General features: G+C 39.2%; 1 protein-coding gene across 4 annotated transcripts in view; it reads left to right on the top strand.

Moving 5' to 3' along the window:
* Slc26a7 (solute carrier family 26 member 7) overlaps positions 1-23461 on the top strand; it is a 112193-nt gene that overhangs the window by 75168 nt on the left and 13564 nt on the right. For 3 of the 4 annotated variants that reach the window (XM_040741155.1, XM_013110969.3, XM_013110970.3), the window contains 9 exons: positions 1654-1801; positions 3696-3809; positions 10216-10293; positions 11289-11384; positions 15274-15380; positions 17084-17150; positions 18218-18292; positions 20365-20502; positions 23208-23256. In XM_040741155.1, coding sequence (XP_040597089.1) covers positions 1654-1801; positions 3696-3809; positions 10216-10293; positions 11289-11384; positions 15274-15380; positions 17084-17150; positions 18218-18292; positions 20365-20502; positions 23208-23256 — 872 coding nt within the window. The remainder of the gene's footprint in view (positions 1-1653; positions 1802-3695; positions 3810-10215; positions 10294-11288; positions 11385-15273; positions 15381-17083; positions 17151-18217; positions 18293-20364; positions 20503-23207; positions 23257-23461) is intronic. The other variant, XM_040741152.1, reaches the window with a different exon arrangement.

The following is a 23461-nucleotide window of genomic DNA, read 5'->3' as shown; positions in this document are numbered from 1 at the left end:
ACAAGCATCCTGTGGAATTGGAAGCCCACAGGCTAAGTAGAGAATTATAGAGAAGGGTGAAGGAGTGCGGGCCTGGCTCCCCACCTCGTTCAAGTGTTCCTCAAGACTTCAAGAGACTGTTTTACACGGTTAGCCCAGTGAAAGGATAGAGGTCCTTCCAAAAACAGGCTGACAAGATATAGCAGAGGAAACTGAATACTTTAGGAATTTCCCTTCTTAGGGGCTACATAACAGAGACACATATAAATTTTGAGACAAAATTAAGAGTTATTGGGTCTTAAGTATTTTATTTTTTATCCCTTTATAACAGAGAAATAGAAAAAGTCTCAGTAACTAAAAAAGATGAATTTTAAGAAATCCTTGTAGATGCAAGCAAAGGAGGGTGTCCTCAATTGACTGCTTTCCTAAAGGTTCCTCTGTTTTTCCTTTGAAAGCTAGCTCATTGTTTCTTCTTCGGTCCTGTTTTTATTAATGAATCACTTTTAATTTTAGTGAAATAAAAGTTCCATTTCTTCATTTCAAGGTTTGTATAATATGTGTCTTAGGATGTGTGGTCATAAAAATGTGTTTTGGGAGTAAGGGGTAGTAAGTGGGTGACAAAAGTTATTGTCCTTCTCCACTTACTCATGTTCACCCTCACTTGAGTTCCTTTTTCAGAAACCTCTTAAGAAAATGCAAAAAACCATGGCTTTGAGAACCCAGAGCTGAGACCGAAACAACCCCCCTCTCCCTCTCTCAGCTGTTCTCCTCGTAACCTCCCTCCAAACATTTTCTCATGCCCACAGTGATTATGGTGTACTTGATTTGGGGTTGTTGGGAAAATTAAATGCAACAGTTAATGAGAAAGAGCCCATATTCTACTCACACACTAGATAGTAAGATACCAACAAGTATGAAATCACCCCCCATTTTCTTTTTACCACAGGGATTCTTTGGGGTGTGTGTGGCAGAGATAAATCTCCAAAAATGACAAGGGATACATGAATGGTCATTAAGCTTACATGGTTTTCAAGGGACAATAAGACATAATGAATGGGTATTATCTGAGAAATGTTTTAAAGATTTCTTTGAAATGAAGCTAAGTGTGGTCTGTTTTGCTACAGAGAGTAGATGAGATCTTCCTACATATTTTCTCTAGTTTGTGTAAGCCATGATTAACTGTCTCATGAAAGGGCTGAGTTAAAAATGTAATTACCATAATGAAGTCAACAACATATTTGGAGATTAGCCGACGTAAAGTAAGCTAGTGTTTGCCTGAAACTCTGCAGCATTCTAGTTAGGAAACACAGCTTCAGTGCCAGCCAAATAAATATTTGGAAAAGTCCAAGTGAAAGGAAAGCCCAGATATGCTTTTGTTTCCTACAAGAAACTTTTTGTCAAGTCAGAATTTCTGTGGTATGACCTAAATTCCCTGAAATGAATGTCAGTTAAATGCACGAGTCTCTCCCTGTGGTCTTTCCTTACAATTTTGCTTTTTGACTAAATGATGGTGAGAACACAGGACTTCTCTGGAAAAGGATGTTTAGTTTTTTCCCTTGGGGTGGGTTAGGCATTCCTTGTAAATTTTAGAAACAGTGCTGTGGGATCCATGGCAAGTTGTTACAGAAATGACGGGAAGGTTTGTAGCCTCAATATAGTCTTTCCTCTCCTTAGGATCCCTCCTCCCCGTGCTCCACCAATGAACATCCTCTCCGCAGTGCTCACCGAAGCTTTCGGAGTTGCACTTGTAGGCTACGTGGCCTCGCTGTCTCTAGCTCAAGGATCTGCCAAGAAGTTCAAATATTCGGTTGATGACAACCAGGTGGAGTGTGCCCTCAGCCCCTCTCTAGTCAGGGTGTTTTACTGCTCCATGGACTCTTCAGTACTGGATATGTCAAATGTTTGAATATGCAACTTTTCTAAATGTGTAGCAAGAATGGGCAGAACAAAACAGCAAAGTCTCTGAGTCATTCCCAGGAAGCTCAGAGTTTAGCTTTCCAACTTTATACTACATTAATTTGTTCATTCCTTCCTTTTATCTGCATGTGTGCCAGAGGACAACCGTGTGGTTCCTGGGGTTGAACTGAGATCATCAGGTTTGGTCATAAGTGTCTTCCCCTGCTGAGTTATCTCACTGACCCTTAAATACATTTTAGAGACCTATACCTTTGTGCTCTTTCTTGATTTTAGGAGAGAATCCAAGCATATTTATCATTTCACAATAGATAACCTTGAATTCTTAGGGATTTCAAAGTAGAATACTAATATCAACACATTCCAGGGTGTGAAGTCCTGTTCCTAAATACCCGAGAGTTCGTACATACCTGCTTACTGAATTTGTTTCTCCCTGTGTCCTTTTCATGTCCCAAGTCCCCACATGGCTCTGTGGGCCTGAAGAGAAGCTTCAGTGTATTGCCTACAAGCACATTGTTCCTGCACACAGAACTCACGCTGGGGTTGTCTAACCTCAGTTCTCTCTGTATATGTGTATATTAAGCCCTGCTATACATCCCAGGGATAAAAACTGCTTTCTTCCACTCACAAGCTTCAGGGCCTTCCTGCTTTCATACTCAAATCACAGACCTCATTACCATGGTGAAAAAATTGTATGCCCCCAGGATCCCATTTCTTGTCTGGTTTCTTAGGATATGTCCTTGCCATACTTTTGATATTGCCTTCGAACTCACTAGTGGAGGAATTTGCACTCACAGCTCTATTTCCAGTGAATCCTGTCCCCTCACACATCTGTACAACTTGCTCATTGAGATCCTCACTTCCCAGGAAGACTTCTGTTTTCCACTCCTCAAATTCAGGCCTCTCCACACCCTTCTCTACCTGATGTCTTAGTCTGTCTATTTGCTATCTACATTTTCCTGTAAGAATCACATCTCTCTGTGGCCAGGGAAAATTATTTACAATAACTGATGCCAGTAGGGGCAAGCAACTTGTTAGAAGGAGTTTTTATTTATCCAGTAGAAACATGATGACTTGAGCAGGCCCTGGTGAGGAAGGGCACATGTGGATATATAGGTTCTAGAGAGTCATTAATGACCGACCGTACAGTTTGAGGGCTAGATACGGGAGGGCGTGAATGGGATGGGATAGCCCTATAGACCAGTTACTGAGTTCCCATTAACTATGTAGATGCCAAATAGCAGGCTGGATATAGGAGTGTGAAGTTCAGGAGGAGTCCACCCTGAAGATTGTAAATGTGGGAGTTGCCAGTCTATATCTGTGTAGTTAAGATGTAGACACAAAAGAAAAATAGAAGTGACAGCCAGAGAAGTAGGGGGAAACATGGAGTGTGAGGTCCTAGGGACCAATTGAAGGGAGTTTTTAAGAAGCAACTGTGGCAAATGCTTCTATATACCAGGTAAGGTAAGAAGTAGCCACTGGAGTTAGGTAGACAGAAGTCTTTGAGGAAGAGGGTGGGAACAGAAACCCAACTGGGACAACTTACACTTTAGAATGGACAATTGAAATCGTAAGTAAGTAGAATGTCCGCAGGAGCTTCTTGTAAGAGTTGAAAGAGTGTTTTGGAGGGTTGGAAACCATCAGTGAATGTTAGCTACTTGTATCATAAATTGTTACATCTCTACTGATGAGGAGACTGGAACTGAATAAAGGAGCTTCATTCTTTGACAAAGCAATACCTGGGACCATAGAAGGGGATTGTGATAAAGAAATGTTCTGTTCTCCCATAACTAATCTTGCAGGAATTTTTGGCCCACGGCCTCAGCAATGTGATCCCTTCATTTTTCTTCTGTATCCCAAGTGCTGCTGCCATGGGAAGGACAGCTGGTCTATACAGCACAGGAGCAAAGACACAGGTAACAACTATTCTTCAGGGAAAGGGCCTGTGGGACCACCACTCCCTTTGCAGAGTAGAAGAGAGATGTATTGAGCCTGGAAAATGGTGCTAATTTGTATTTTCTAAGTAACTTTTAGAAACCCTTCCTCCCTCCCTCTCACGCTCCCCATTTCCCTTTATCTATCCCCCCCCTTTTTTTCTTATCCTTCCCAATGATGACTTTCCCACAGGCTCAATGATTCAAGGAACAAACTGCTGAATTCTGCACTGGTGGCAGTGTTATTATTAGCAATCTTGAAGCCAGGGCTCCCTCTAGCGGTATCTCAGTTAACCTAAACAGTCTGGGTGACTTTGTTTTTCTGTTTTGTTCTCTTCCTTGATATAAAATAAAACCAAGCCTATGCAGAATCAGTCCTTGACACTAACATTCTATGTACAACAGTGAGCAAATGTGTCACAGTGCCATTCTATATACGTGAATATTTGGGGTTAAAGAAACAATTGTTTTATATATATTTTAGGAACTCAAATTGATCCGTGTTTTTGCAAGCCTGCTGTATACTCGGCATTATGCTGCAATGGCAGGATGATGATGATGATGATAGAGATGATGGTACTGATGGTGGTAGAAACAGTATTGAGTTATGCGTCAGGCACTGGGTGTCTTACTTTACTCAATCTTTTAGGCAACTCATTGCAAGACGTAAAATTGTTCTGTTTCTATGTGAAAAGTTGAGGGAAAGTTGAACTAATTGACCCAGGTGTTGTGTGACAATTTTTTTTTCCTGGGGAGACCCAACACACACATCTAGTTCCAACTTGGGGAACTAGTGAGTTTTATTGGGGTTACATAAAATAATATGAGTGAGGGATTACTTCAAGAGCAGAAATGATTAAAAGACAGATGTGCTACCAAAGCCCACCCCAGCATGGTGATAGTTCACAACAGCTGGGAGCTGGGAGCTGGGAGCACACGCACAGCCTGCAGGCAGCTCAACAGGTTGGAGAGTGCCATGTGCCTTATGTGCTCTAAACCTCTTCAAGTAGCTGGTTTCTGCTTTTTCCAGGCTGGTCTCTGTATTCTTCGAGTCTTTGCTTGTCTGCACTTGACTTCTGCAACTTTTATTATTTACTCTTGGGAAGGAGGGGCCCAATGAATCTGGCTAGTTTCAGGGACTTCCTGAAGTTACTTTGGATTGTTTACTTCCTGGCGTAAGGAGCTTCTCTACAAACTGCAATAGAATACCAGGCCACAGACATAGGGAGTGGCAAAGCTAGGATTTAAACTCAGAGTGACTGCACTCTTAACTAGTGACCCATCAAGAGAATTTATGTATATCATTAGAAATTAACAGTAACAGCTAGAATAAAATAAGAATTGAATGAGAACCTATAAACTATTTTATGTGAAAATTAAAACATTTATTAGAAGTTTATTTAGCTTATATTTAATAATATAGTTTATAATTGTAGAATATGCATAAGAAAAGTGTAAAATTGACACTTGTTGAAGGTGCTTGAGAAAGCTATGGTGTCACCGTCTTATGGACAAAGAGGCTGACGTACAGCCCTGAGGTGGCCCCACCATGATCTGTGCTGTCTCTGGCCTTAGGTGCTTTGCACGCATTGCTTATCACTGCTTTAGTGACAAGAAAATTCTGATCAGTCTCTGTAGCTTTCAACATTGAATGTTTAAGAGGAAGAAAACTTTAGAAAATTGTCCTAATTATAAAATCTGAGCAGGTCAATGACATCATTTACTAGGACAAGGACACAGCGATTCCTTCTGGAGGTCACATGTTTGAATGATTAGAGCAAGAGAACATTTATAAAGACATCTTACTTAATAAAGATTTTTTCATGCAATTTATGCATCAAATATTAAAAGAAATGAACCTAGCAAAACACCAAAGCCCAACAGCAGAATAGTCTCAGGCTACCCTGCTTGCTGATGTGGAAACTGTTTCTGATTGCACAGGAATTGAATCTGAACTAATGTGCACACTCAAATCGAGAGTGCTTTGGTAGTATCCATTTCAGACTTTTTATGTTGTAATCACTAAGTGTGTATAGGTATAGTTGATAACTGCTGTGGCTTGAAAAGAGCTCTAACCATGTCTTCAAAGTTTGACTCTAAACAGGAGAGGAGTGAAAGCATGTCTCCACACATCATGATTTCACAGTGCGGGCCCTTCAAGGGTTCTGCCTCTCCTAGGCCCTGGCATGAATACCCACTAAATTAACCTGGAACACAAAAAGCCCTTCAACTTTTAAGCTAATTACAACTCCTGAAAGCACAAGTCATAAGCATATTACCTGTATTAATTTCTTTACCACTTACAACAGTTTCAATATTCTCATAGGAATTCTTCACCATGATAGTTCTCTAGTTAAGGCTGAAGATGTAGCTAATAATAGAGCACTTGTCTACCATGCACAGGATTCAGTCCCCAGCTCTACAAACAACAGCAATAGAGTGATCTTCCTGCTAAGAGGAAAACACTTCAGCCCCAGAAAAGTCTTTGCACAATTCAGAAAATTGTTTTTCCTACCCACTCTAGTGGTTTCTTAGACAAGTTATCTCAGTTGCTTAGCTTTGCCTGCCTGCCTTTCTATGTGTTTGCATGCTGATTTTAAATAGAACATTCCCAACAACAATGTACTACAGTACAGTTAAATTTTATTAATGACAACATAAACAGCCTTTGGTCTGTCTCATAAAATTTGCAGCCGATAATGAGGTTCTTGAGGGTGAACCGTCACAAACTGGATCCCTGGGCTGGAGAGATAGATAGCTCATCTGGTAATGTGCTTGGCATGGGAAGTCCAGAACTTGGGTTTTCATCCCCAGAAACTACCTTTAAAAGTCTGGGCATGGTGGCACATACTCATAATTCCAGTGCCAGGGAGGAGAAGACAGGAGGATTCCAGGAGCTCACTAGTCAAGGAGAGACCCTGTCTCTAAAAAACAAGTTGAAAAGTGCCCATTGTCAGCTGTGAGTTTTAACCAGACAGAACAAAGGCCGTTTATGTTGTCATTAATAAAATTTAAATGTATTGTAGTACATTGTTGTTGGAAATGTTCTATTTAAAATCAGGCATTTGATCACATACTTTGGAGAAGTCCTGTTGAACAGAAATATAATATGCACTACCCACATAATTTAAATTATCCAGTGGTGACATCTTAAAAAAAGGAAAACCTATTAAAGTTGGTTTGAATACATTTTAACTGACCTGGTGGGGTAAAATTATTGTAATTTCAACATGGATTAAAGAACTGTACACAATATTTTTTCAATAAAACTTAGGAATCTAGTATGTATTTTACATGTGTAGCCTAATCTTAATGTGGACTAGTCACATTTCAAGTACTTAGGAGCTAGTATGGTGATGACTGGGCAGAAAATATAGGACTATTTTATGTGAGTGAGTAGAAGGTAACAACTTTAGTGTTTCAGAAAAACTAAACTGTTTCAATAAAAAAAGAAACAACGAAGGATATTGATCATTTAGTAGCAAGTGCTGATGTCAAAGACACAGACACACAGTCATCCTCCATATGTGGAAGTGCCCTTTGCTGTTTTATTTATATGTGATGCCCAAGGCCTGTGGATCTAAGACAGCCTTTGGGAGAAAAAGACAAACAACACAAATGAATACTGTTTCTTACTTCCCTTCTTTCTGAACTGGCATGTTAACTCTGGGCAGGGTCTCAGTGTCCCCTGGTTCCCTCTCTTGCAAGCTTCTCTTCACTTCCAACAGCGGAGACACATCAATGCTTCTCAGGGTCTTCGGGAAGATCACAGAACCATGAGGGATGCCAGACAGCATCTGCTGCAGAGGCTGTGCAGCCACAACTGAAAACCGCAGCTGGCATGCTTTTCTGCAATGCTAAGATTGCCGCTGGGCTCTAGTTTGCAAAACTGTATTGCTTTTGTTCTTCCAGAAGTTGATTCATTGCTTGGGTCTTCTTCAGGGCCTTCTTAATTTAGCTGTGTTGCCTTTCATTCTTTCTCCCTTCCCTTTCCTATCTCTTTTACAATTCCACCACCTTTCATACATGTGTGTATCATTCAACCTCTGCTTAGGAAGCAAACAATTTTCGTCTCCTTTTCTTTCCAATCAAGTATTGTGTGTCTATGGAGGACACTAATGCCTTTAGTGGTCATCCTTGTAATGAGCAATATAGAAAGGTGCTACTGAGACTGACAGCTCAAATGAATGCTACATTTCTTTATTCCCTCTGTCCCTCTGAAACAGAACGTACATGTAATGTTTACATATATACACGTACATATATGTATAGAACCTTGCAATAAAATGAAGAAAACAAAGATTTCATTAGCTTTTATGAATACTTGACTCTTAGACATGACTACTTAAAATTTTAAGACAATCCAGGTGTGGTGACTCATGTCTTTAATCCCAGCACTTAGGAGGCAGAAGCAGGCGGATCTCTGAGCTCCAGGCCAGCCTGGTCTGTAAAAGGAGTTCCAGGACAGCCAGAGCTGTTACACAGAGAAACCCTGTCTCGAACCACCCCCCCCCCAAAATTTAAGTCAGAAATTATCAGGAGGCCTTTAGTCAGCATGACATGGAAAGTACTGAAGAGAAAACACAGCTGATGATTACCTTCAGTATTTACTTGCCTTCAGTATTTATAACCTATATCTTTCCAAAAAATTGAAGACTTACTTATGCTGTTTCCATTCTGACAGGAAAAGCAAACAAATTGAATATTACTAGTGAAGAGTCTCAAGGATGAGCATTTTATTTACTATTATTTAGTTGCAGTGTAGTTTTATAGCATCCTTAGTAGATTATAATCTGACTGGGAACTATAAAACATAGCTTTGAAATCTCTAGCTTGTTGAACTGCCTCACTTTGAACAATGCCAAATTGAATTGAATATGTGTTCACAAGATCTCCATCGCCAGTGCTGGGACCAAATGCTCCTCTTTAAACCTGAGACAGTATCTAAAATTAGAAGAGTGATACATGCTCTACTTCAGTGCAAGGAGAAAAAAGAAACACATGGTTAATAAATAGAACAAAACTCAAAAAGTAAGCAATTCTTTAGAAATACAACGCTTGTACACTGGGCTTATTGTCAGTATTTAAAACTATTAAAAAACAAGATTGTCACTTGACCTCCTTTAGAGAAAGAGATGAGAGGGAGAAGAGGGACAAACAAGGGAAGAGAGATTGTCCCTGCCCATGTCTTGCTACTGTGCAATAAGCCTTATCTTCCTATTAAATTCACGCTTTCCCACCATGAGCAATTTTTGACAGGAGTTAGAAGAATTTCCAAAATGGGCATTTCCCTATGCCTAATTATATTTAATGTTTGGTGACTACTTTATCCCTTATCATCCTATAATTTTTCTCTTTTTAAACATTGTCATTGGTGCAGAATTGTGTCTTTTGTGTCTAGTTTCTCATATCATGGTGGTTTTGTGTCCCACACATTTGCTTTATACTGTAACCCCAACAGCATTGTTGGAGATCTTCCTTTGTCCTTGTCAGATTTTGAAATTATTCATGTATTTAATTTACATTTAAGCCATTCCAGTACAAGATTCCCTCTGATGTCTTCACAATAATGTTTTAGGTATCTTTGAGGACCAGTGACAGGCTTCTTAGGGTGGCAGTTTGGCTAAATGTTTTTATGGAGTCAGGGACTTCTGCTTCTGGGAAATGAGGTTCTCTGTCATTGCTGTGGGAGGCAGGTGGTTCCTACTGACCTTTGTCAGCAAGCTCCTTGGGTAGAACATGATCTTAATACTCTTGGGATTAGCAAAATGAAGTCTGTTGCACTGGCAACAGAGAGACTGCTCCTGCAACCCCTTTTGACCATTTCATTGCCAGAGTTCCTTGTGAACAGCTGATGGAGGGAGGGAGGGAGGGAGGGAGGGAGGGAGAGAGAGAGAGAGAGAGAGAGAGAGAGAGGAGGGGAGGAGGGGAGGGGAGGGGAGAGGAGAGGGGAGGAGGGGAGGGGAGGGGAGAGGAGAGGGGAGGAGAAGAGAGGAGAGGGAGAGGAGAGGAGGAGAGGAAAACACCAGGCTATGAATTCTTCAGTGGTTACCCCACATGGTTCTCTAGAAAACAGTGAGTCAGGGTGTATGACTTTCCTCAGAGGACTTACTCTCACTTGCAACTAGCCACTGCTATGATGAGTTATGTAAGCAAATGGTGTCCTATTTGTGTGTGTGTGTGTAATTGTCTCATCACTGACTTCATTTGGTTGCCCCAGTTTGTCAACTGTTACATTTGATGTCTCTAGACTGCAAAACATAGATAAGGACACTCCATACAATTTAACAGTGATATGCCAACATGTTATTTCTTCCCCTATTCTCATAGTGTTGAAATAACAATAGAGTTCAAGGCTTTCTTTTATTGTCTGTCTTGTGTTTTACAGGTGGCTTGTCTAATATCTTGCATTTTCGTCCTTATAGTCATCTATGCAATAGGACCTTTGCTGTACTGGCTGCCCATGGTACAGTAGTGATTTTTTATTATGTACTTCTTAACTTTTAGCTAGAATTATTGTGCACTAAATATTCTGGGAGAATAAATTCAATAATCTTAATCTGAAAACCATTTTACTTAAGTGAAGGGTCGAGTATAAGGAAGTATAGAAAAACTACCACATTTGATGAGGGAGAAAGGGAAGGAAATGGAAACAGTCCTCTGGCTCATCGGGGGCAACTAGAGATAATATCATGAAAAGCAGACTTCTGGGACTTGAGGTGTAGCTCCATGGAAGAGTGCTAACTGCACATGCACAGGTTACTTGGGTTGATCCCCAGCCGTGGAAAAACAAAGGCTTCAAAAGAATTCTGCAGGAAGTGTGGGCTGCAGAAATGAATGGAGGACAAAATCCTTCTTCATAGCATAGACACATCTTTTATTGAGTGGGCCTCGGCACTGGTGCTTCATCTACCCTTCCTCAGACCTGGGCTCCCAAGTGATCCCAGCTGCCATCCCAGTCTTAGCCTCTGGTGTTATAAGTCCTAAATTCCCAAGGAAGAGTCACTGTCTTCATAAGACAGCTGCCTAATATTCAAATTTGTTTTTCACAGATACAAGCATCTATAGGTGAAACAAATGACTAATATTAGGACCCCTGTGAAGAAATAGATGAGATAAATGTATAATTTCTGTCACAAACATATTTCAAATAAAATACAGTGACTAACAAAAAGGACCTCAACCTTGTGATATTCCCCTCAGAATTCACTTCCTCTCTTTTTCTTACCTGCTCTTTTCAACCTGCATTGGTTTTGCCCTGTGATTTCCTAAAATTGATGCATCCCTAAAGGACAAAATAAGTTTTAAATGAACAAATATTACTTTAACCTAATCGGTGAGACCTTTTCTCTACACTTTACAAAAAGAAAAAAAAAGTAAGCAGAAAATACCTTGGCGCTTTAAATTCACATTAAAATCTTTGTCCTGCTTCTTCTTCCCCAACTTATTTTCCCTTTGCAGTGTGTCCTTGCCAGCATCATTGTTGTGGGACTGAAGGGAATGTTAATACAGTTCCGGGATTTGAAGAAATACTGGAATGTGGATAAAATTGATTGGGTAAGTAGCAGCTTGAGCAGACATTTCCTCTTTGGCTTAAGACATGCTGCCAAATATACTGGAAGGAAATATGCTTAACCATTTGAGACTCGTGGATACCCAGTTAGCTTTTCACAATTTGAATGAAACCATGAACACAGAATTTTGTCTGTTACTGTTTTTTGTTCTTTTTTAGAATCTTGTCTTACTTTGATGAATGTGTAGTTTGAAAAATTTCAAAGATAGACTAGCAAATTTGAGTGGATTGAGGGTACCCGACTTAAATTTTGGATTGATTTGGAAGGAAGAGCTTAGTGAGGAAGTACACACTGAGAAATATGATGCTTATCATGTGTATGAAAACCCAGCATTAGATGTATGATACATGGATACAAGGTGGGGTGCAATAGTGTCCATGTTCATGCCAAAAAGCCTCACAACTTGCCTTCCAAACGGATTAAACCATGGGAGGATTATATTAACAAGATAACTCTGAGAACAGGACAGATTAGATAACATTAAACACTGTCAAAGTGTGTTTTGGCTAACAGAAATATTTAGTGTACTTATATTCTAGAGAAGCTGGCCTACATAAAAGTGTCCCAAAATCTTCCCTCTCTCCAGGGAAAGCAAAGAATTTCATGAGTAGCCATGGTTCTGCCGTACACGTCACTTGTCCTATTGAAATGCCATGACCTGCATTTGCTCTTTTAATCTTTGGTACTTACTTTCACAGTGTTGCCCCTGTGACTCTCAGCACAGCACAAGGCTGAGTGCCTGAGGGATGTGTAGACTGATGAAGACTCCACCTTCTTGACACCATTTGTGCAGGAAGAAGGGACAGAAACACAAGCTTATTATTCACCATAATTCACTCATTTCTGTTTTGTGTGCCGTTATCAAGTAGTTTTCTAAGAATTTTCATGGAGTTTATATTCCCTGAGTCATTTCATCTCGAAAATGTTGGTCACTTCATATACCATAAGAAAATGTTAGGCTGTCTAAAATGCTTTCCGTCAGGGTCTTTTAGAGCTGGCCATGTTTTCAGACACTGATAGATTAGGTAAAGAAGTCACAGCTAACATAACTAATGTTTTATGTGAGCAGCCTTCTCCAAATTAATAGTCCATGACCTTTAGTCTTCCTTCCCACAAAGTTCAGTAACATCGTTTTTACTATTTCTGTGATTTAGGGTATAGTATAAAATTTCTGTGAACCTCATGCTCAACTTCAGGGTAGAAACTAGTTACAAAATGTTTCTTCTAACCTGTACTTGAATATTGTTCTGCAAATACACGTTCTGCTTTCTTGTTAATGAACCATATATTCACCAGTATTTTTTTTTTAATTTTTCTTGTGTGCAGTGTCTTTTTTAAAACACTTTTTATTATATATTTAAATTAGAGACAAGCTTGCTTCCCATGTCAGTCCCAGCTCCCTCTCCCTCCCCTCCATGCCCACTCCTCTCTCACTAGCCTCCCAGCCCCCCCACCCAATCCCCACTCCATTCCCCAGGGAGGGTAAGGCCCTCCATGGGAGATCTCTAGAGTCTGTCATTTCGTTCCGGAAAGGGCCCAGGCCCTCCCCTCAAGTGTCCATGTGCAGTGTCTTTAGTATGAACTATGTATGTTCATCCTGCTTTACACTTTAAATACTGTTTTTATATAAATGCTGTTTTTATTTATAGTCAACAACTTTATTTTTCCATATAATTCTCTCTCTTTTTTTAACGAAATAAGTGTATGCTGGATTTCCATATGAATCACTAGGTTTTTTTTTTTCTTTCCCTTAAGATGCTTGTTACATGCCCAAACCTATTCTTTGGCTTTGTTTCAGGGTTATCCTTCTTTTCCTTTCATTGGCTAGGTCTCTCAGTGATTCCTTTAAGACCATGGTCAATGGGGTAGCAGCAGGAGATGGCAAGTAAACAGGTGCCTCCTGCAGTTCTGTCTTAGGCGTGTCTGCTTGCAATGTGTCCCTAATTGAGCAGTAGCTTTAGGAATTAAGGGTGCTTGGTGACAGCACACTGTCACTTCTGCATTCTTTGTCTTCCTTCATCTCTAACTGTGCCTGTTAATTGTGGGTGTCAAAGTGAGTAAACTGAGCAACACTGAGGTTAGAAAAGTATGACTCTGGATGTGTCTGCCATGTTGCTTCCAGAGAGCATAAACTACAATGTCAAGGTCTGTGTTGAATGTGACCAAGGCGGGGACCAGGTGAAGGAAGAGAAAAGGCCAATAATAGTCAATGAAATCCTTGAAGCCATAAGTAAACAATCCTGCCTGCTCTGGGGTGTTTCCTTCTAGTATTTTGTCACAATGGCAATGAAAACACTAGTGGTTTCTCTCGGGTTGGGAACAAGATAGAGCGACACAAATGGCTATGCTGGCTTGATGCAGTCCGATTTTATCAAAAGCATCTCTGTGCTGTGTTAGCTCCCTCTCTGGTGACCCTGCCCCAGCCAGGAAATTTCAAAGCTCTGTCCCTATGGACTCTTACCAATAAGATGATTGCAAAGACCTTGAAAGACTACAGTTGATTGAAAACTGGGAAAAAGCTGTGGGATTCATGTGTTTTTCTTGATTAGCATCCAAACTTCTGAGTATTTGACAGGTTTAGATCTTATGTATAGTTAGGGTTTTAAAAGCACATTTATTTTTTATTTCAGATGTTTTTACTTTTATAGATTCATTTTATTTTATGCGTTGACTGTATTTTAACAAGATTTTGGGCTGTAGATGACAAGAATTACATTTTTGAAGTTTCTTTAAAACATTGAAACAGAAAGAAAAAAGTTAGAATTGAATGGAAAATGGTGTATGTAACATGCACCATTGGGGAAAATAACCTGAAAATAATTATTAGTCTAGGATTTTATAAATATAGGATTTTGAGTTTAGAAGTATAACCTTTCTAGATTTCATAAAATTATTTTAGCTTTTGAAGATATTTTTCATCTCTAAACTTAGAAATACCTTTTTTGTTTTGATTATATTTTCAGTGGTGGGTGAAATTACAATAAATTTAAAATTACAATTAAAAGAGAATTTATTTTCTTAAAAAGCATTGGAATCCTTCTAAGAATTAAATCAGCCATGAAATTACCTTTGTAGGAAGTAGCCCTTTATGAGATCTTTCTAGTAGTTGGTCTAAAATCATCGTCAATGTTGGTTTATCCAGTTAGTTTAAAACTAGACTTTGAAAACCTTGTATATAGTAACAAACTATATCAGATTTTTTTTGTACAGTAACCATAGAATAGTGTTAAGAATGACAGAAGAACCCTGAAAATCATTGCTTGCAACACCATTATATTAAATAAGAATAGTAGGAAATTATAATGTACTTTTGTGCACATACATATCAACCAACTAGTTACAGATATGACTTATAGTATTTGGGGCTTGAATGACGAGTTGGCAATCCTACAGGTTAAGCAAAGTACCTTTCCTCTTCTACTGCTGAGAGTATAATGGAGCCATGGGATGTTTCTGTATTTCTGTATTTCTGTATTTCTACTCACATTACATAAAATATTCTTGCAATGTTGAGATGGCTTAGTGGATAAAGGCACTTACTGCTAATCCTGCTGACCTGAGTTTCATCCCTGAAACCTACATGGAGAGATCCAACTCTAGTAAGTTTTCATTTGGCCTTCTATAGGCAACTCACATAATGGTCTGCTTACTTTTGCACTCCCCACCCTACACATACACACACACACACACACACACACATACACACATACACACACACACACACACACACACACACACGAGTGGGGGAGAGAGAGAATAAATACACAAGCAAACTTTGTTCAGTGGAGTGCTGTTGAATTCATTTGTGAGTGATTTGCAGTTCTAAGAAAAATGAGAAAGAGTAGTCACCTCTTTTTTCTATGTCTCTTTAGGGCATATGGATCAGTACTTACATATTTACAATATGCTTTGCTGCCAATGTGGGATTGTTGTTTGGTGTTGTCTGCACCATAGCCATTGTGATAGGACGCTTCCCAAGGTAAGGCTTTATTTAAATACTCTGTTTCTTTTTGCTCTATGGCAAAACACATGATATTATAGTTACTTTTATTTTTACACAAAATATATATTGTTTTATCATTTCATATTCTCTTACTTCTAGTGGGGAAACAGAAAAAGAAATAGCAAAATATCTTACATACATATGAAATATACTAATAGATCTCTGAAGTAAACCAACTTAAAGGACAACTTTATTTTTGCCTATGATTTTGGAGGTTGCCTTGGGCCTGCAGTGTCTTAGTGCATTCATAGAAGTGAACAGTAGAATAAGTCTGCTTTCTCCTAATTGCCCCAAAGACAAGGAGACAAAGGTGTTATGGTGCTAATATCACCTTCAATGGCACACTTCCAGTGACCTAGTTCCTTTCTGCTATCCCTCAACTCTGAAAGGCTCTATTGTTTTCCACTAGCAATATAAGCTGGCAACCAGGCCTAAAACACATGGGCATTTGAGAGCCATTTAAAACCCAAACTGATCTGAACAGGGGAGAGCTCTTGGGCCCCAGACCGACAGCTGGGAGGCCAGCAAGGGACTGATCCAGACCCCTCGAATGTGTGAGTCAGTGAGGAGACCTGGGCAACCTATGGGGCCCTGAGCAGTGGATCAGTGTTTATTCCTGGAATACAAACAGACATTGTGTGTCCATAACACAAAGAGGGATGCTCTCTCAGCCTGGACTCTTAGGGGGAGTGCCTGGACCCTACCCTGAGTGACTCTAGATATCCCCCTATGTGGAAGGAAATGGCAATAGGGTGGGAGCCTGGGGGCGATGGTGGGGGGGTGCGGGAGGAGGGGAGGGAGAGGGAACTGGGATTGACATGTAAAACAAACTATTTAAAATTAAAATAATAAAAGAAATCTAAAAAAAATTTAAAAACTCCACAGAATAAAAAAAAACCCCAAACTATAACAAATTTCATAGCATCTATTAAAATCAATACATCTCATGATCATATACTTTATCATAGCATTTTGAAAACAAAATAAAGGATAGGTTATTCAATAAGATGTAAACACGTGCCAGTAGTCATTATTTGAGAAATTACATGACCATTTTCACTTTTGAGAAGCCGTGCCATCTGCTGCTGAATGCTTTATTGCTTTGGATTTCCACTGAGCATCATCAATTCATTCACTATTCACTTTCCTGCATCCCCAAACTTCATGCGCTAATTGTCATACTCCATTCTCATGGGTCCCCTGGGATTATCTATGAAATAATCTGAGCCTATAACTTTAAGAAGTGAAATATAAAATATGTTTTCTCACCTGTCTAGAACCTGAAATACAGACTATGATCTTGCTTTTTGCCACCAAACCCCTTTCCTTCCACTCTTCTAACAAGATTTTATGAGACACCATATAGTCTTTAGCTTTTCTCATTTCATAATTTTTTCAAATCAGTATATCTCTTACAGTTTGGAGCAGTGGGATTCTGGGGGATTAAATGAGATAAATCCTATTTATTAATTTCTAGTTGGATACCTTTGTTGTTATTCTCTACTACAGGACATCCTCACAAAATATAGATTTACCAATGTCTTCTAGAAAAATCACTATAGAGTATAAACCACATAATGTTTAATTTTATGATTAAAAACAACCTGCTGCTTTTGATTCTTCTCTGTTAATATAATGATCAGGAAATGACTCGTAATTTTCATCTGCCTTGAATTTAGGGCAAAGACTTTAAGCATAACAAACATGAAAGAATTGGAATTTAAGGTGAAGACAGAAATGCATGATGTAAGTCTAACTTCCTTGTCTCTTTGTAAGTATTAACATTTGTGGATGAGGCAGCTTTGAAGGCTCCTAAGATTAGATAAATTATGCTAGTTGACAACATCATTCCACTTTCTATACATTTCCAGAGGTATACATGTTAGTACCACACATGGCAGTGGACATGCACTAATCAGTAGAGAAAAAGAAAAGTTCTCTTTGAATTTAGGTTTCTAATTAAATCACACCATGGCCCATAGAATTTGAGTTCACAATTGAGTTGTGGCAGAGACTACCTTAGGCATGTGAAAACTTCTTTTTCACTACTAAACTGTATAAAATAAGCCAAACTGATAGATTTTTCTTCCTTAGGTGATAAATAAAATTAGGGAATAGAAAAAAAAGGAAAAAGGAAGTCATTCAAGCACTGCTGTTGTAATAACCTAGTCATTCTTGGCATGGTGAATATGATCATATGTATGCATGTATGAAATTCTCAAAGAAGTTTAAAAGTGTTATTTGAAAATACAATGATACTGAATTATTAAACCTGAGGCTCTGTATAGAATGCCAATAGGTGTGGAATTATACACAGTGGAAAACTTTCATAAAAAGGCAATTTACATTAACTAGCTGGCCTTGTTTGGGTTCTATTATCTTGCAAAAGTTAAAGTTATTCTTTGACAATTTCATGCAGGATTGCTTTTACTCATCCTGTCTTATCTCTTTCTGAACTTCACAAACCCATCCTTGCTTTACTCCCCTTTCCCACATTCTCATCTTTCTGTTTTGTTTTGTGGCCCACTGAGTTTAGTCAAGGGTACCAAGTATGAGTTTAGCCCACTGAGTTTAGCCTGTGTACCAAGTATGGTGCCCACTAGGCAGGAACGGGCAGTTCTAGTTTCTTGTTTCCAAAAATAACCAGAAAAGTTTAAAGTGAGGGAGAAATAATAATGATGTAAGTGTTTTCTTGAATCATTTTTTTCCCATTTTTAAAAGTTGGCCTTACTTTGAACCTGTTTGATAAATGTTTGGTTAACATTTTTCCTTTATTTTCACATTCACTTGTGTTACCTTATGATTCCCCTCAGAACACAGAGAACTGGCCTCCTTCCGAAAGGACAAACGTCAAGGTCTTCCCAGGTAGCCTGAAAACAGGAAGTAAGGTCAGGAGTCTTTCTGTGACCCCCTAGGAGAATGGTTTGTTCTTTTAATAAGAGATTTGTTTCACAGAGGGCTGTTTAATTCCAAGCCTTGGAGGTTTTCAACCAAGTCAGCCTTTCTTTTCTGTTGTATTTTTTCCCATGGGAATTTTGCTCATAGTCCCATCATCCTCCATTGATGTCCTCATCTTTGAGATAGAATATGGTTTTAGGTTGACAAGTTTTTATTCTAAAAATCACTGGTGAGCAAACTGTGCAATCCTTGCCTTCTTGGGCCAAGCATAACTTATGGTGAATGAGTGATTTTTAGAACAGATGCAAATGCTAGAAATTTCTCATGTTCTCAAATCTGGGTTGTTTCTTCTGTAACCCATATAAATAGTAAAAATCCCAATTTCATTAAAATGTTACATTCTACTAATTTCCTAATATTATCCAGAAAAGATGTGAGACTGAACATAATTTTCAGGTAAACTATTGAATGAAAGTTTTACCTTACTTAAAATGGTGCCCCCCCACTTTTTTTTTACCCCTTGTTCATGCAAATTGCCCATTCAAACTTGGGATATCTCTTCTCATTCAATGAACTCAGTTCTGTTTATTTATTTGGTTTGGTGTTTTGAGACAGGGTTTCTTTGTATAGCAGCCAAATCTTTATTTGTTAACAAATATTTGGTTTTTTCATCTTGAAACTCCTGGAACAATCAAATTTGATGACTGAATATGGCAGACCTAAACATTAATGGTTTTCTTTCAGTTTCTCAGTGGTTGCCTCTGGATTAAAAGTTACACTGGCAGCTTAATCTGTTTGCTTTCTTGTATTATTTGTTGCACTTCCCTCACTTTCTAGAGTTCAGGTATTTTCAGTTTTATAAACCCTGAAATATATATTTTGACCATTTATTTTAAAAAGTGGGTGAACAGTGAGCGATTGAATTACCCACATTTATGTACCTAAATCTTTTATTTCTTCTGCCTGCATGCATGGCTATTCTCTGCATGTCTTCCTCTGTGGGAATACTAAAGCCTGAAGGAATAAAGTCTTGCTTGGTTGGGAACAAGCTTTCATTGCATAGGACTGTCCATCTTCTCAATCAAGATACCTGTCCCAAAGTCACAGAAAAGGGAGTTTGGGTTAGACAGCACCAAGTGCTGTCAATACTATCTGAGCAGATGGGCAAAGTAGAAATATTTTGTGTCAGAACCTTTTTTCATCTTTTGTCTACAATCTGGCAGCATATGTAATCCAGGTCGGCTAAGGAAACCTGTGTTTCAGATACTGTCTTTTATGGCTTTCTTCCAATTAGGACTGCCAACTATTTGCAAAGTCATGCTTCAGCTAGAAGGGAGCTTACATGATTGTTTTGTAAAGCGATGATAGTTGACACTTTGAGATAGTTTCAGTTGTATTAAAATGCTGGTGGACTCAGTAGCAGAGAGCTTGCCTAGCATATGAGAGGCTCTGGGTTTGATCCACACCATTGTGAAAACAACAGTAAGTTAATTTTAATTCATAGGGGGAATGAAAGAGGGATTTTGTGGGGAGATGGGCAGTCTAGGCTATTGCCTTGAACTTACTGAAAAACTGTGAGCTTGTATTGTTACTAATGTTTCTCAATACAGAAGTCTGTATTTCCTTGATATATGTGGTATTTCATTAAGACTTACAAGTAAATTTCAATAACAAAAATTTTAGCTAAGTGATTGCATCCATGCTTGATATATCATAGCTAGTTGATACTGATAGGAGGTCTGCCCTTTACTGAGGAGAAACAGAGGAGGAAGAGTGGATGGGTGAGTTGCGGGGGCACTTGGAAGACAGAAGGGAGGATAAACTGCATTCAGGATGTAAAAACAAAACTAAATAAATCCAAAGAAGAGAGAGAGAGAGAGAGAGAGAGAGAGAGAGAGAGAGAGAGAGAGAGAGAGAGATTGCATCCACAATTAAATGATGTGTTGACTCATAAGATTTAGTATGATGAGGCATAATTAGTTTTTGGTTTATGTTTTGTTTTTTTCTCATTTGATTCAGAGTTCTAGAGTTCTGAATCTTTTCTTTTTTCCCCCTTTAAAAGGAAACCTTGCAACAGGTTAAAATCATCTCAATAAACAACCCACTTGTTTTCCTGAATGCAAAGAAGTTGAATACTGATCTAATGAAAATAATCCTAGAGGGAAATGACAGCAGTCACCCACTCGATGATGTCAACAAGGTAGGGATGCCAGGTTAATGATGTGTGTCATACTACAGACCACTAAAATGTCCTCAGGTAAACAACAATAAGGCACAGGTGTGTTTATAGACCTGCTTCTCAGAAAAAAGAACTTAATACTGTGTGTTTGGCTCCTCATTACAGTATAACCTAGGAATTTATTATCTTTCACCTAAAACCCTGCAATGCAGTGTAACCCAGGGCCATGTAAAGAGAACATGTATTCCCAACACTGCTTTCCGTCTCCTTCCTTCTTTTAGGACTATCATTCACTTGTAAAGTTATGTTTCAGCTGGAAGTGCTTACACCAGTGCCACATAGTGGGACTACAGTTGGTACTTTGTTAGGACAAACTATATTTTAAAAATTACCTTATTTTTGACAGTTTTGATTTATAGGAAAACTAAGAAGGTAGGGTAGCTTCTCTAAACCTCATAACACTTTGAGATGTTAATGTCTTGCATACCACATACCAGCTCCAACTAACAAATCCATCTTTTTTATTATTTATTTTTAAATTAGAAACAAGGTTGCTTCACAAGTCAGTTCGAGGTCCCTCTCCGTTTCCCTCCCCTCCTCCCATGTCCTCCTCCCAACCCCCCCAATTTCCCCTCATTTCCCCAGGGAGGGTAAGGCTCTCCATGTGGATGTCCATAGTCTGTCATTTCATCCAGGGCAGGGCCTAGACCCTCCCCCAAGAGTTCAGGATGAGAGTGCATCTCACATTGTTGGATGGGAGTCCAAAGTCCATTTGTATACCCGGGATAAATACTGATCTACTACCCAAGGCTCAATAGATTACCTAGGTCTCCTCACTGACACCCACATTCAGGGGGTCTTAATCAGTCCCATGCTGGATTCCCAGGCATCAGCCTGGGATTCAAGAGCTAACCCTTGTCAGGTCAGCTGTTTCTGGGGGTTAAACCAGCCCAGTCTTAATCCCTTTGGTCATCAGTCCTCCCTCTCTGTTACTGGCTTTCTTGAGTTCAGCTCAGTGCTTAGCCATGGGAGTCTGCCTCTTTTTCCATCAGCCACTGAATGAAGGTTCTGTTTCCCAGACTCTGGCCATGGGATTGTAGGCTGGCACTCCCCAGATCTATGTCTAAAATCCTTATATGAGAGAGTACATGCCATGTTTCTCTTTTTGTGACTGGGTTACCTCGCTCAGGATGGTTTCTTCTAGTGCCATCCATTTGCCTGCAAATCTCAGGATTCCATTGTTTTTTTTCTGCTGAATAGTACTTCATTGTGTAAATGTACCACATTTTCTCTATCCTCTCTTCGGTTGAGGGGCATCTATTTACTTATTTGGTGAGGGGAGGAGGGTCCAGGATTCTAGCTAATGCATCACATTTCATTTAACTGTTACGTTTCTTTGTGCTCCTGTTCTCTGACACAGTTTCCTAAATTTTCTGGTTTTAAAGGTTTTGAACGTTTTGAGCAGGCTGGCCAGATATCTTTTAGAATGCCTCTGTATTGGAATCTGTTTGGTGTTTTGCTTTGTAAGACTAGGGTTATACTCTTCTGGAAAAAACACTATCAGTGCAGAGTCTCGCATCCTAGCCAACCTGTGTAAGACAAACATGACTGATTACTGTTGGTAGTAATACTGATCCCATAAGCGAAGGAGTGACTTGATTCCTCTCGAAAGTTCCTCCACTTTCTACCTTTTCTACACTATACTGTGGAAGGAAGTCGCTGTGTTCTGTCCAGTTATATGGAATTGAAGAAATTATAGTTCACTTCCTGAAAGTACAGTATTTAATAAATTAAATAAATAAATAATTTGAAATTCTTCTGTACAAGAGATTTCAGAGAGGGAAGAGGAAGAAAGAAAAATTGCCTCTGCTGAAGGCCAGTCTCTATGGCACAGCCACAGGGTGTTGCTGTCATTGTCCAAGCACTACGTAAAACAAAGATTGAGTCTTGGAAGTAAATGTAAGCAACCTGATAGAAATATGTAATCTGTCTCACTGGACCACACACAAAGGAAAATGTTTTCCCACTCTGTCTTGAGGATTGATACACAGAGAAACTGTCCAAGCAGTGATTGAGAGCAGAAACTCAGAAAGGTATTGGCTTTGAATCCAGTCTGAGCTGTGTCTCGCTTTGTGACTTTGGTCCTGTTTTCTAACTTGGTCATCCTTCACTCCCCCATAATGGAAGACAAGATTCGTTTCTTCACAGGATGGTTCTGAGGATTCAATTGTTAAAGCCATCAAGACTTGGGTATAAAGTAAACACTGAAAAATACCCATTGTCATCATCAACAGCCAAAAATGATAGTATACTTTTTGATAAACAGATAGCATGCCTATTCTGAGCCATCACTGTTGGAGAAGCTGAACTATGATACAGAACAGCTGTGTTTTCCCTCCCTGACATCCAGCAACTTCTAAGTGCTTCTCAGGCATTTTCATGGGGCTAGTGTGTGTGAAATGATTTCTGACCTCAGATCAAAGCAAATTTAGTATTTCAAAAGACATTCTACATCTGACTCAGTGAGCAAAGTATCTACTGAACCTACATATACTTATTTCCAGTCCATAATTGTTTCTTCATTTCCTAGTTCATGTAACACAGCATATGACACAAGTCTAGAGAAAAAAAATCTGAATGAGCTAATTGTTGTCACCCCCACAGAGAAAGGAATGCATAGCTATATTGTTTCACATTTTTATTCTTTACATTTATTTTCATTTCAGTGTGAACAGAACACCTTGCTCAATCCCCTGTCCAATGGCAACTGCAATGGTGAGTTTGCTTTCAGGACAAGGTAGTCTGAATGGCTCGACTTGAGTTCACACAGGGAATAAAAACCCGCTTCTCTTCTCCCTCTCTGTTGGCCTCCCACTACCTTTAGGGGTTTTGTTGTTCTTCAGCTCGAATCGCCTCTTTCCCCCCTTATTTCATCCTTCTCGTTCCCCCTTATTTCATCCTTCTCGTTCCCCGTCCTATT

This window comes from Mesocricetus auratus, unplaced genomic scaffold (assembly GCF_017639785.1).
Source record: "Mesocricetus auratus isolate SY011 unplaced genomic scaffold, BCM_Maur_2.0 Super-Scaffold_6730, whole genome shotgun sequence".
Classification (NCBI taxonomy): Eukaryota; Metazoa; Chordata; class Mammalia; order Rodentia; family Cricetidae; genus Mesocricetus; species Mesocricetus auratus.
The sequence above is the reverse complement of the archived record's forward strand: the minus strand, read 5'-3'. Positions and strand labels throughout refer to the sequence as shown.